This window comes from Ostrinia furnacalis, unplaced genomic scaffold, assembly GCF_004193835.3.
Source record: "Ostrinia furnacalis isolate ACB-3 unplaced genomic scaffold, ASM419383v2 OfSCF1486, whole genome shotgun sequence".
In the NCBI taxonomy this organism is placed as follows: Eukaryota; Metazoa; Arthropoda; class Insecta; order Lepidoptera; family Crambidae; genus Ostrinia; species Ostrinia furnacalis.
The window spans coordinates 73,995-88,127 of record NW_021131725.1 but is presented as its reverse complement, the minus strand read 5'-3'; the positions used below and the strand labels follow the sequence as shown (position 1 = coordinate 88,127).

General features: G+C 37.5%; 2 protein-coding genes across 3 annotated transcripts; both read right to left on the bottom strand.

Moving 5' to 3' along the window:
* Positions 1-1,512: 1,512 nt before the first annotated feature.
* Positions 1,513-7,086, bottom strand: LOC114352947 (venom serine protease Bi-VSP-like). Its single transcript, XM_028304717.1, has 10 exons — positions 6,990-7,086; positions 6,726-6,883; positions 6,196-6,313; positions 5,618-5,719; positions 5,403-5,526; positions 4,812-4,969; positions 4,334-4,453; positions 4,038-4,125; positions 3,356-3,449; positions 1,513-1,524 (listed from the first exon to the last, which is right to left on the bottom strand). Exons 1-10 carry the CDS (start codon positions 7,042-7,044, stop codon positions 1,513-1,515), a joined length of 1,029 nt encoding a protein of 342 aa, XP_028160518.1. The 5' UTR covers positions 7,045-7,086.
* Positions 7,087-7,496: 410 nt separating this feature from the next.
* LOC114352944 (venom protease-like) lies at positions 7,497-12,968 on the bottom strand. Of its 2 annotated transcripts, XM_028304712.1 has the most exons (10): positions 12,821-12,966; positions 12,112-12,269; positions 10,699-10,807; positions 10,330-10,431; positions 9,764-9,887; positions 9,485-9,642; positions 9,177-9,296; positions 8,556-8,643; positions 7,824-7,917; positions 7,497-7,708 (listed from the first exon to the last, which is right to left on the bottom strand). In XM_028304712.1, the coding sequence occupies exons 1-10, from the start codon at positions 12,870-12,872 to the stop codon at positions 7,556-7,558; spliced, it is 1,158 nt and encodes a 385-aa protein (XP_028160513.1). In that variant the 5' UTR covers positions 12,873-12,966; the 3' UTR covers positions 7,497-7,555. The 2 variants fall into 2 exon arrangements, with proteins under 2 accessions (XP_028160513.1, XP_028160515.1); XM_028304714.1 differs by lacking the exon at positions 9,177-9,296 and having other exon boundaries at positions 12,821-12,968.
* Positions 12,969-14,133: the final 1,165 nt, after the last annotated feature.

Below are 14,133 nucleotides of genomic sequence, written 5' to 3'. Positions count from 1 at the left end.
CTAAGGGGGCGTCCATTAATTACGTGAGACAATTTTGCTAATTTTTCAACCCCCCCGCCCCCCTTGGTGAGATTTGGTGAGATTTTTCTAGACCCCCTCCCCCTCCCCACAATCTCACGTGAGATTTCTTAAAATACATATTTGCAATGTAAAGGGTAATTCGATTAGGATTTAATACACAAAAAAAATGTTTCTTCTAAAAAAATTTAAAATTTAAAAAAAATATTATTGTTTGAATAAAAAATTGAATAATTTATATTTTAAATATATTTATTTTCTTAATTTAAAATAACCCAGTTCTCTCGCAATTTGACCTTTTTACTCGCTAAAAAATTACGTGATATTTGTCGAGACCCCCCCTCTCCCCTACGTGAGATTTAGTGAGGTTTTTCTTGACCCCCTCCCCCCCCTAAACGTCTCACGTAATTTATGGACGCCCCCTAAACGGCTAAACGTAGGCACTTGAAATTTGGAAGGGACGTAGCTTGGGTACCGTAGAGATGCACTAAGAAAGGAATTCCCGAAATTCCCACGGGAACGGGAATTAGCAGGAAAATCCTTTTGTATGAAAAATCTAAACCGCTTAAGTTAGACGCTTGAAAGGCATGCAGGTACCTTAGTAAACTTAAAGCTTAGTTACAACAGGATATTGCAAATTTCCCACGGGAACGGGAGTTAGCAGGAAAAAACATTCGTATGAAAAAATCTAAACCGCGTAAGATAGATGAAGGGGGTAAAACGAGATCCACGCGTACGAAGTCGCGGGCGGCCGCTAGTTAGATATAAAAAAGTTATCGAGACGTTCAGTGCGAGCTAGTGGAATTTCTATTACTATACTTAGAAGTAATATGAATCACTCACAAAAATCAGTTTTGTCTTCTCAGCTTTAATATTATTTTAAAATGGCATAGATACATCTTTCACTAAGTGCATGCGCAATATTCCAAATAACTTCTCGCGAAATTCATCTTTTGATCCAGATGTTAATCATTAATATTGATTGTTTTAAGACATATCCCATAACGAGTCCAGCTGATTGGACATAAACCAAATGCACCGTAAAAGGAATTTGGGTTCTGAGTCATTTGATTTATAATGCACATTAAGATGGCCTGCTTTGCTTGGACATGATGCGTTGATGATTAATCGATTCTTGGAATAATCGAGGCGAAAGGAAGCTTCAATCGATTTCTCAATCGGATGCTTGAAGCATATAAAGCTAGGCCTTGTTTTGGTAGAGAAGTTATTGTTGGAAGTACTTAACTTATTATGCGGTAGTAGTACATTGCGGGTATTAGGTGCTTAACTGTTTAATTACTTCACCGTGGTCACAAAAAGAATTGAAACAAAGTTCTTTTTCCTTTTTTCCTACTTTCCCTGTGACTTTTTCGTTAGTGACTTGTAAATTGGTTTAGAAAATTGGCATCAAAGCTAACAAATTAGTTTCATTTCACCAGGTTTTTAACCTCAGTTGTACCACCCATACGATTGAACAAGACATTTTGAATACAGCTAGACTGGACACTAAAGACAGAAATGATAGTTATGGAAATTATAATTATGATAAAATGACAAAATCCTCCACAAATGGACCGCCGAAAACTTTAAAAGATAACAGAAAAGCTAATAAGTTTTACAACACAATGACTTCCCAAAATCGGATTTTAACAAGAGTGTGGGCAAACTGTGGGCGAGATATGAAACATGAATGACACATTCACTATCAAAAATAGACTTTGTGCCTCAAAAAATAAGAGCAGGGGTGACAAATACATTTGGTAACCAGAACCACATAAGGTTTTTATAAAGTACACCAATAAATTTGAAGTTTTACACCCACTGGTTATGTCATTGTGAGTATTGGTTTTTGGATTTTTCTGGAATTCTTATGTGGGTCGATGATGTGACAGATAGATGTCTCACTTTGGACGAAATAATGTTTTTATTGCTTTTCTGAACTTGACTTCTCTGAGGTCATGAGTTAAGCCGTTGATCTTAAATATGACGTCATTTAAGTAGCTTAGGAAAGGCTTTAAGTTTTGATATTTGAGAATTGCAACGAGAATTCGTGCACGGTGAAAAATAGAGAAAGGCCAATTCGGTATCGATATTATTCGATATTCTTTTGCGATTTGAAGACGTGTCTTGAAACGTCAGCTGTCAAAATCAAAATAATTTGACAGAAGCTGCCACAGACAACTAACTCTTAGCAGAATGTTCCAAAGTGCGAAAATCAAGTCAAAAAGTGTAAAATATGAGTATGTACAGTCACGGAATGAAAAGGTTCGTCAGTTTTCAAATTGATTCCTTCAACGAATCGCGAATACATATTACCTTTTGAAACTATGTTACAGAATAATCTCGAGTTAGAGAAAATAATCTTTAACTGTTCGTCAGTAAAGTTCAAAATTATTGATCAAAGTTGTTTGACGATTTATCTTGTCAAGAAGATTATTATGATTGATAAACTAAAACCTTCTTGTTGGTTCAACCTGCTATTATTATTTCTATTAAATAAAAAAAACTAATGTCAATTGGTCAATGTCATCATTGCATTGCACTGATGGGATAGAAAAATAAACAAGCAAAACCTTATTCGTTAGCAAACGTCATATTTATTTAAATGTTAGCAGCACTGTTTCTTGCACTGTTATGTTGGCAGGTTTGACTCTTACAGTACCTAGTGCAAGCGAAAACCGACACTAAGGTGACGAACCTTTTCATTCTGCGACTGTACCTACATTTTGAAACGTAACTGAAGGAGTNCTGTGATTGGTTGCTGGTGTTCGGTTTAACGGCAATCTTGTATTATTACTCAAAATTTTAGGTACCTAAAATCGTGTGACCAACGTATTTCGCTTTCTCAATTCAAAATAATTATAAGAAGATATTTTTTTGACTATTGTGTGGAAAGTATATTTAATTACGATGATTTTAGTATATGCTACACACAAATTGAATGAAAATTGTGAATGCAGTAACCAAATGTTTCATTGCAACCGAAAGTGTGACACGATGAGAACGCGAAAAATGACCCCGTTTTTTATCGTTTCATGTGATTTTTTCGTATTATTTTTGCTTCTATTACGATAAAATTTATTTTGTATGTAGCTAAATAGATATTTTATCATCTGATTTCAAAGGTATTGTTCTAACTTATACCGTTTATGAACTATTATTGTGTGACCATCAAATTTGAGTGTAAATGAGAAGTACCCAGAACGTGCGGTTGAATTCTTGTACCTTCTGCAATATGATATAAATGATAATATACCTGATCAACTGTGGTACTATAGCAAAAAAGTCGTTCTTTCTGGCGACGTTGGGTAAATACGGAATAGCTATAACAACTTACATATTCAGCAACCAGCGGCCCTCCGCTGTCCCCGTTACACGAGTCGTGTCTCAAATGGTGGTCACCAGCGCAGAACACACGTTCATCTATCTTTCTAAAAAATACAAAATAGTAAAATAATAATATACTCGTACTTTGACACGATTCCCCAATAATTTGAAATCACAACTTTTTTAAAAATACTTCATTGTGATCTTAAAAACTTAATTAATTTTAAATTATCTGTAAATTAAGATTTTTGGTTGCATTATAATAAAAAAAGTAGTTAAATTGAGTTGATAAAATAGTGACGTCTCTCGCTTGTTTTGCCATACAAAATGTATAGGAAAATCTTGTTGTACTCGTACGTCAGTTGATTGGTGGTTTCAACATGTCTATGTAACTGAGCAGCGGATCAAACTACGTTCAAACCCCTTTCTTTCATCTCTCATTTGAGTGACAATGTATTTACAAAGACGTGCTTCATCTATGGACGATGGGTAACTTTCAGGACAGTCGAGTACAAACAATAGGTACCTACATAATAAATAAATAAATAAAAAGTATTTATTTCGGATAACAGGGATCCATAATGTTGGTAAAAACTTAGGCTATGTTAGTATCTTATTTCTAAAACAGACTTCGTCCTGATAATGAAAATGTTCACTGTTCAGTGTGTTTAGATATTTTGTTAAAAATATACCTTGTTGAGCTCTCGTACAGTTTCTTGCATTGGTCAGTAGAAATAATATTCACATGTGCATATGCCAGGTATGTAGGTCTTTCACGTTCTGCAAACAAATAATGTCTTTGTCTATAAGAAAAATATTTTTCATACGCCATTGCATTTTTGTAACTTGTGATGATGTAAAAAGTTTACAATAATATAGGTTAATAAAGCATCTTTTTTGAAATAGGTACTCTGTTATATTGCTAGCAGTCAATATAAATTGTGTACTGCTGTATAAGCTGCGTAAAGTTGTAGGTACCTAAACTTACTTTCCGGTGCCTCGCCCCAGCCAGCCACAAATGTACCCTTATGAGTAAAGAAATCAAAACGTGGCAAAACCTTCTTTTTAGTGTCCAACGGCAAGCATATAGGACCGATGTGATGTTCTTCTGTAATAAAAATGGCCATTACTTTTTTTACTTTATTCAGAAACTCAACAGCTATAAATATTAAATTTTCTAGTAATTTTTTATGACGCAAATGGACACCACTTACGACGAACTGTTTTTAAGAATATTTTTAGTGGGAAAAATAACATTTTAGGTATAATATGAAGTCTTTGAAATGAAGTTTAAAATAAAATAAGAATAATGGACACAGCTATTGTAATATTTTAAAATAATTATACACTAATGAATATTGAAGAAAAACTCGTCAATTTCCTACTTTACCCCCTATTAAAAAGTCCTGACCGAAAGCTGTAATATTTTTATGTTTTTTTTTAAACTTAAATTAGATCATTTTTACCCTTGAATTTGATGCTTCCATCCAACACAACTATGGCTATGTCATTTTGGAATTTAGAATACAGCTCATGGGGTATTTTGTTCTTGATGTAGAAGTCTATGGGCTGCGCGTCTTTCTCTTCGGAAGCCAAATCGAGCTCACCCACCCGTACCACATGCCTGATGGAGAAATAAGAATAAAAGTTAAGCACCGTAGTATATTTTCTTATTTTATCTTTTACATAGATAATAATGGCGTGGCGTTTGCGTAAGTACAAGCCTTTCAACACTTCAATGTATCGATAGTCAATTTGGCACCGTCGCGTTGGGAGACTGTAGCACTGCCCAGGTCTCAATCGAGTCGAAGGCTTTCTCATAGTCCAGGCAGAGTGGCTGATTATACTCCTCGGTCTTCTGTATAATCTGCCGTAGCGTATGTATTTGGTCTATGGTTACTAAAGCCTTTTCGAAAGTCGTGGAGCCTGCGAGCGAGACGATTCGTAATGACTCGAAAACAGCTTGTAGACATGGATCAAGTGAGATGGGTCTATAGTTCTTCAACAAGGTTTTGATGATGAGTATAAGGATTAATTTGATACTTTCTGAGACTCACAGAGATTTTGAGATGCAGTGTGCAGCAGTGAGGACGTGCTTCTCTGTAATCACCGATCCTCCGCACTGCCACAGCACGTCGGAGTTCACTTTGTAGCCCAGCAGCGCCATGTAGCGAGACATATCTGTCAACATTAATTTAAAGTCCCAGAATTACTAATATACTAAAATACATCGACACACGAGACATTGCGGAACCCAAACCTTACTACTTACCACGCAATAGTACGGGTATACCGTTTGCTATCACATACATGAATCCAAGTTTTTGTTCTTTGTCGGTTACTTTGCGGATTGTACTCAAAATACGGCTTTTATCTGTAACAAAATAATAAAAATCTTCTTTTTCATACTCACGAGAGAAAGAACTGAAATCTACGGTTCAAAATTTACCGTCACCTACTCTAAATATCAATCATGATATAACTATACAACGTGATCCTTTCTAGAACCACTTCAAAGAATCGAAAGCCATACATTTTTTTCAATTCAACAATAATTTTACTAATTATTTTTTCATACAAACCATGTAAAACACCTTTATGCAAGTAAAACATATCAATGTCACATTATTTTAAATTAAATAAACTAACATAACTCGGTCCACATACACAGAATAAGTTACATACAGTCGAACATGGAACCTCCTTTTTTGAAATCGGTTAAACATTCGTCGCCGACGGCGGCGCCTTTTTTTGTAAAACTATGCAGGAGAGCAAAGAACGATTTAGTACCTTCTTCTCGAAATAAGCAAATAATGATTAAATCCACGTATGAAAGTTGTTGTACTATACCAGTCCTCCCGCAGACGTCGTGGCCGGGGAAGGAGTCGACGTATAAGTCCTGGTCCTCCTCGTTTAGTTTGAAATCTATCAATGGTGGTGGGACCACAGGTTCCACAGGGCAGCAGACCTGCAAGCATAATGGGATTTCAGTTTATTTCTGTAGCTTTTGATTTTATTGTAACATCGTTTTAGGGTTCCGTAAATTTGAAAATGGAACTCTTGTAAGACACAACTATAAAGTGTTGTGTATTGTGAATTATCTTACAGATTATCTTAGCTTTAACTGCCGAAACACAACAATGCAGTTTAAAATAGACTAAGAGCTAGTGAACGCCAGAGCTACGTCATTTAATAAAAGCTGAAAGGTTGTCTGTCAGCGTATGCTCCCAATATAGGTTAGATTGTTGGTGAATCATGAAGTTTGGAAGTACCCTCAAATGATTGTCTGGCAAGAAGTTTGAACTGTCAAAACTATCTGGCTGATGAGGAAACAGCTTGTAATCATTGTTTTTATGGTTCAGGGGAAGGGTAAGGAATACCTTAACATTCCTCACGTCCAAGCCGCACCGCCTCTCCGCGGTGAGCTGCAGGCCCTCCTCCGTAGAGGAGGTGTTCTTCAGCAGGGCCACGTATTGCTCGCACGCGGGCAGTGGCACGCACTCCCCCTCCACACCTCTTATTTCGCATTTTTCTGGCTCTAAAATAATTTCAATGAAAGATATTAAGAAGAGTGGTTTCCATGCATTTAAAGTTCCTTTTTCATTCTCCATCTCGATTTTAATCAGAAAATATTAATCACTCACCGGCTAAAGAACTTCGCAAACACACCACAAGCAACACAAACAATAACTCGGCCATGTTTGTTTGGCTGCGTCTAGATTTCACAAAATTAGACACAAAAATGAATTTATTAAACACATCGGTACAAAATAATCCTTGGACAAGGTCGACCACTGAACTCACGAGATTATATTATAACAGTATATTGTTGAGCTTTTTTATTTTGTAATCAAAATGTATCCTTAAAGGAACCTTTACACAGATACTAGATTAGGCAGAGTTTATACTAGTATAAGCTGTCGGCTTTATTAAATAGCTTTATGGTTATTTTTGTCACTCCTGCCGTTACCAAACCGGTAATCATGGTTCATCCCCGGGTCGGATGAACCTTTAGGTAGAGTCTGCAACCACGTAGGGTTTGAAATGGAAATATGTAAAGGTAAGGTTCAAACACAAAGTAAGTAGGTAAAATTATGTGGTAGGTTTTGTTTTGTCAAAAAAAGAATAGGTATTAGTAATTTTCTTTAATTCGGGGTGCAAACTGGCGGTCCTCGAATGTCGAATCGGCAGTCCAACAGCGATTTAGGTACTACAGCTTCTCCCCTAGCACTTTCTGCCGTATCCAGGGCATGAAGTGGGTGACATTGGTGAGCACACCAACGAAGGGTCCCTCGCCGCATCTGTACCCGTAGGAGATGACCCCGAGCTGGTAGTAGAACGTGCGGTTGAATTCTTCCACCTTCTGCAATATGATATAAATAATAATGTAACTGAACATCTGTGGGTAGTTACTATGGCAAAAAACATACTTAAGCTGTTCTTTCTGGCGTCTTTTGGTATAATAAGTAACAGCTTACATATTCAGCAACCAGCGGCCCTCCGCTGTCCCCGTTACACGAGTCGTGTTCTAATTCAGAGTCGCCGGCGCAGAAGACACGGTCGTCTATCGTTCTATAAAGTAAAATTAAATAAATAATAAAGTGTACTGGACAATACCAGTTGCTGTCACGGGTTCAAACAGTGTGGCGAGCACGCGCGTTACCATATTATATTATAACCAGGAGCATAAAAGTTTATTTGTATTTTTGAGTAGGTACCTGCTAGGTATTTAAATATAATTTATCAGTAATTTAGTTTCTCTAGTAATGCTCTGTTCAGAATATCCAGGCCTGTGCAAGGTTCTATCCTGAAGAGAACGACAGTGGGCCTACTACTCGTCCTTGGGGGACGCTATCTGCCTTTTTATAGCTATAATGAATGATATTCCATGTAAATTCTTGACAGTATGAATTCGATTGACTGGTGATGATATTTACTTCAAAATTATTGCCAAATAGGTAGTTTTTCCATCAATTACGATTCTTCCGTAGTGGTATATTGACAAAGTCGAAAGCTACCTAAAATTCCTTTTAAGACTTGAGTGAAATAGTAAAAGCCCAGGTAGGCAGCAATAAGCTATTTAAAAAAAATATTTACAGAGTAAACGTGCTCCATCTATGGGTACAACTTTCAGGAAAGGTCGAAATCAAACGGATAGTACCTACATATTGAAAGGTTCAGTGTGTTTAGAAGTTTCGTTGAAAGTATACCTTGTTGGGCTCTCGTACAGTCTCTTGCATTTGGCAGTAGAAAAAATATTCACATGTGCATATGCCAGGTATGTAGGTCTCTCACGTTCTGCAAAGAATAATTATAGTTGTCTTTATTAACTAAGATATTTCTTTATACTCACTGAGCCCGTCATTGCACTTTTGTAACTTGAGCTAACAAATATAAATAAAGAATTAGTTGGCATCTATAAAAACTCATAAAACTAATAAGAATAAGAATAAGAATAAATTTATTACTGTATAAAAACTTAGCCTAAGCACGATATATTTGCATAAATAAACTCATTTATTTATGCAAGTAGGCTTTTAAGAAGCACTTTACACGTCCCAGTATTAACCCTACCACTGCTTCAGGACAATAAATAGGCCAGTGCTGAGAAGAAGCAGCGCAAGAAACTCAGTCACTAATTGTCAGCCTCTTTTTCAAAGGTTTACAGACTTTAGTATACATAGTTATAAAAATATTTATGCACGTATAATAAGGTTACAATAATCTAGATTATTTTTGGCATCTTTTTAAATAGGTAGGTAGGCCAAGCAGTCAATATAAACTGCTACAGTATTGATGAAGTAAGTAGGTAGGGTACGTAATAAACTTACTTTCCGGTGCCTCGCCCCAGCCAGCCACAAATGTACCCTTATAATTATAATAATTATACTTTGGCAACACCTTCATTTTATTGTCAAACGGCAGGCATATGGGGCCAACATGATGTTCTTCTGTAATAAAAAAAATATACACTCAAATTGAGAACGTCCTCCATTTTTTTTAAGTTAGTTAAAAATGCTCATTACTTGACAATATTGTCTTGATCGAATCCTTATATTATTTCTAATAAAATTATGATGTGTTTATGATTGAAATTGATATTGACCGAAAGCTATTTTATTGTTCTTAGATCACCTACCCTTGAATTTAATGCTTCCATCCAACACAACTATGGCTATGTCATTTTGGAATTTAGAGTACAGCTCATGGGGTATTTTCTTCTTGATGTAAAAGTCTATGGGTTGCGCGTCTTTCTCCTCTAAAGCCAAGTCGAGCTCACCGACCCGCACCACATGCCTGATGCAGACAAGGAAATAATATTTTAGCACCCTTATTTTTTATTGTCATCATTCACAGGCATAATATAATTTGATATACCATACTATGGTTTAATCCAAACATCTCCAAAGAAACTCACAGAGAAGTGGAGATGCAGTGTGCAGCCGTGAGGACATGCTTCTCCGTGATCACCGATCCTCCGCACTGCCACAGCACGTTGGCGTTCACTTTGTAGCCCAGCAGCGCCATGTACCGAGACATATCTGTGAACATTTCAATTGAACTACTTTCAAATTCAACTAAGTATAACAAGAAATAGAAAAACTTGACCATCTCACCTGTAGCAAATTTAATAAGCTTTTTTTGGTTCATAGTAGTCATGTCACTAGGACGCATAGTTTCCAAGGATTAAGCGAAAAACCTAAAAATAGTACACACAAACCCCCTCTCCCCGCCGGCTCAAGGGCTCAGGGCGGGGATTTTTTACATGTTCACCTCCTACTTAACTAGTCTAAATAAAGTCCCGAAATCAGAAATTATGTTCCACGCGTTTCCCTCATTAATAATGCTTTATTGACTGGACTATCTAGGATTGGAAGCAATATATTGGCGTGTAAATCCTTCGCAGTGATTTAACGATGTGAAGTTTGGTAGGGATTTCCCTAGTCTTCGATTTATTATGTAGAAATAACTAGTAAGACTTACCTCGCGAGATAACTGGTATGCCGTTTGATATTACAAACATCCAACCACTTTTGATTTCTGATTCACTCAGTATGTGAACATTCTTGTCCTTACGATCTTTATCTGAAGGAAAATGAGATTAAAATCGTGACAATGTTTTTTGTGATTCCTAAAGAGTGAGGACTTTGAAATCTACGGGTCGAAAGAAATTTCTTGACTTACTTCTGATTCATTTCCACTTCGAACAAAACATTTTGTAAAACTAAACATGTAAGCTCATAAAAAATTATGATCATGATCAAAGCTATTTACCTACAATAGTTATCTAAATCCTGTCCTCTTTTCGTGAATAAAATATTAATACAAATAACGATGGTTGTTGTACTGTACCAATCCGACCACAGAGGTCGTGACCGGGGAAGGCGTTCACGTATAAGTCCTGGTCCTCCTCGTTTTGTTTGAAGCGTAACAAATTGGTTTGGACCACAGGGCAGCAGACCTGCAAGTGCGAGTATATGAGGTTTCGGGGGGCGTAGTGTGAGTTTACGTCAAACGCACTCGATGCCGACTGCGTTAAAAAGTGACATCTAAGGCACCACATACCTTTGACCGTAACTATAACGATAACCGGTGTATTTACGTAGGCACTTGAAATTTGGAAGAGACGTAGCTTAGGTACCGTAGAGGTGCACTAAGAAAGGAATTTCCGAAATTCCCTCGGGAACGGGAATTACCGGGAAAATCATTTTGTATGAAAAATCTAAACTGCTTAAGTTAGACGCTTGAAATTTGGCATGCAGGTACCTTAGTAAATTTAAAGCTTAGTTACAACAGGATATTGCAAAATTCAGACGGGAACGGGAGTTAGCGGGAAAAAACATTTGCTAATTAAATTGAACACAACATAATCTAAACCGCGTAAGATAGATGAAAGGGGTAAAACGGAATCCACGCGTACGAAGTCGCGGGCGGCTGCTAGTTAAATGTGTGACGTTTTCATACATTTTTTTAACGCGCTCACTAGTGAGTACGTTTGATAAATCCCAACTAATATTATAAATGCGAAAGTAAGTCTGTCTGTCTGTCTGTCTGTTACGCTTTCCCGCTTAAACCTCGCAACCGATTTTGATGAAATTTGGCATAGAGATAGTTTGAGTCCCGGGAAAGAACATAGGATAGTTTTTATCCCGGTTTTTGAAACAGGGACGCGCGCGATAAAGTTTTTCTGTGACAGACAAAATTCCACGCGGGCGAAGCCGCGGGCGGAAAGCTAGTAAATAATAATAAATAAATATCCTTGGACATTTTACACTGCGCTTCTAGTCCCAAACTAAGCAAAGCTTGTAGTATGAGTACTAGACAACGGATATATACTTAAATACTTTTTTTTTGTAAATACATACTTATTATACATAGAAAACACCCAGTCCAATACAAACAAATATGTTCATGCACACAAATGTTTGTACTGTGCGGGAATCGAACCCGCTACCTCCGGAATAGTAGTCCGTTTCGAACCACTACACCAAAACGGCCGACTAGTTGATAGGTGATGAATTGATAGGTACTTTGTATGAAACTCTATACTACAACGCACACCGTAACGTAAACTCTTCGCCTCGCGGTCAATCAGGAGTCCACCCTACGTAAGCACCGTAACGTAAACGGATCAGGATCAACTCTGCTACGGGTAAGGCCCGTGCGCGGCCCGTCGTAGGGTGGACGCTTGGCTGACCGCGCGGTGAAAGCCGATACGGTTACGATCCTCCTTATGGAATACCTTAGGTAGGCCTTAGGTAATACCTTAGCATTCTTCTCGTCCAAGCCGCACCGCCTCTCCGCGGTGAGCTGCAGGCCCTCGGCCGTGGAGGAGGTGTTCTTCAGCAGGGCCACGTATTGCTCGCACGCGGGCAGCGGCACGCACTCCCCCTCCACACCTCTGATTTCGCATTTTTCTGGCTCTAAAATAATTCCACCTAAGGTTACCTACGAGTATTAACCCCCTTACTAATAAAAATTAAACACTCGTTCAACAGTGGGTTAAAATGATGTTTATTAGGAAATGTCATTTGGATTGGGACATTATTAGTAAAGTATTGATAGTATGAAGAAATGGAAATCTCCGTTATTTCTGACCACAGCCTTTATTTTTTATATTTTAGTAAACAATTTTCGGTTCATATTCAAAGCGTGGTTACTTGCCTCTTTAGTTTTTTAACTAAGAGAAAAATTACTTATTTATTTTGATAATACAAACTTGATAAATTAAATGAAAGGAAAATCATGAAATCTTGAATTATTTTAATTATTTACGAGTCATTGTACGGTATGGTAGTGAATTTTCGAAAAAAATTTGGAAATCTGTGAATGCAGTTCTCTTTCTTTTCAAAAATAAAGGAATGTTTTCTTATAGTAAAATTTTCTATCTACAGTTTTAAGAGTACTTTCTCACCAGGTGGCATTACAAATATCTTACAAAATTGAGATCCTTGTATTGAGATGTTTGACTTACCGGCTATAGAACTTTGCAAATACACCACAAGCAACACAAAAAACACGGCCATGTTGGACCGCGTCTACGGTTCACAAAATCAGACACAAAAATGAATTTAGTTTTTTAAAAAAGAATCCTTGGACGAGGTCGACCACTGAACTCACAGGCTTATTATAATAATACAGTTTTGTATTGACCACTAATATTATTATATCTATATTAAAAAAAACCGGCCAAGTGCAAGTTGGACTCGCGCACTGAGTGTTCCGTACAAACCTTAAAGGTAGGTACCTACTATAGACTTGAATATTTGACGTGAATTTCAATTTAATACCTCTACGCGTTCATGAGAAAAGGAGCAGTACATTAATTTTTTTTTAAATTTATATTGAAAAATCTACTTACTACGTTCAAATCAATTTTTGTTAGTAGTTTTCATGGTAATGTACAGTCGACATTTATATAATATTTTTTTTAATTTCATCATTCTCTTATTTTAGAAGATAGAGTTACAACCGGAATCTATGGCACAAACTTAGATGCAACTCAAAAGTAACAAGAAGTTGCAGTTTCGTTGCAATTGAGTTTCACCTTGTGTTCTGGGCCTTACACTCATTTTACCACTTTGGAAGTGTCTCTCGCGCAAACTATTCAGTTTAGAAAAAAAAAATTAGAAACCTCAATATCATTTTTGAAGACGTATCCATCCATATTACCCCAACGGTTTGATGAAAAAAAATTTGAGTTTCAGTTCGAAAAGTATGGGGACCCCCAAAANGACATTGAAGTGGGTTTTAGTTGCATGTATGGCCCTACTTATGTCCTCATACATAGCTTCCACTTCTTCATCTGGGTGTGTAGAGGTCGGTGCGTATACCTGGATTACCTTCAGCGAGTACCTTTTGGATACTCTGAGTATCAGGTATGCAACCCTGCTCGACACACTTCCGATGGTAATGATGTTGTTAATGAGGGACTTGTGGACGAGAAACCCGACACCACCTTGGGACAGTTGTTCGCCCTCCCGGTAGTAAAGCAGGTTGCCGGATTTCAGGGTTATCGTGTCCTCGCCCTCTCGTCGGACTTCCGATAGCCCTATAATGCTCCATCGCAACCTACTTAATTCATCTTCCAGCTCTATAATCTTTTCGTCGGACCTCAGGGTGCGGATGTTGTGTGTTACGAGGGCCAGTTGTCGTTTGTGGTGGTAGCTATTCCTCCTCCGGGGATTCTTAGCACCCCCCGCCCCGTCGTCACCCCAACCGCTACCGTAGTCAGGAACAACGGGGCTGCCGGAGACTGGGGGCCTGGTTTTAGCTCTGCCGTTCATC

What these genes read in the sequence shown, in the direction of transcription:
- LOC114352944 (XM_028304712.1), bottom strand. Translation starts at nt 12,872, where the DNA reads ATGGCCGTGTTTTTTGTGTTGCTTGTGGTGTATTTGCAAAGTTCTATA. An exon ending in TTTGCAAAGTTCTATAGCCG is followed by an intron (nt 12,270 to 12,820) that starts GTAAGTCAAACA and finishes GAATTATTTTAG; the next exon opens with AGCCAGAAAAATGCGAAATC. An exon ending in CTGGGGCGAGGCACCGGAAA is followed by an intron (nt 8,644 to 9,176) that starts GTAAGTTTATTA and finishes TATTCTTTGCAG; the next exon opens with AACGTGAGAGACCTACATAC.
- LOC114352947 (XM_028304717.1), bottom strand. Translation starts at nt 7,044, where the DNA reads ATGGCCGAGTTATTGTTTGTGTTGCTTGTGGTGTGTTTGCGAAGTTCT. An exon ending in TGGACGTGAGGAATGTTAAG is followed by an intron (nt 6,314 to 6,725) that starts GTATTCCTTACC and finishes TTATGCTTGCAG; the next exon opens with GTCTGCTGCCCTGTGGAACC. An exon ending in TATACCCGTACTATTGCGTG is followed by an intron (nt 5,527 to 5,617) that starts GTAAGTAGTAAG and finishes TAATGTTGACAG; the next exon opens with ATATGTCTCGCTACATGGCG.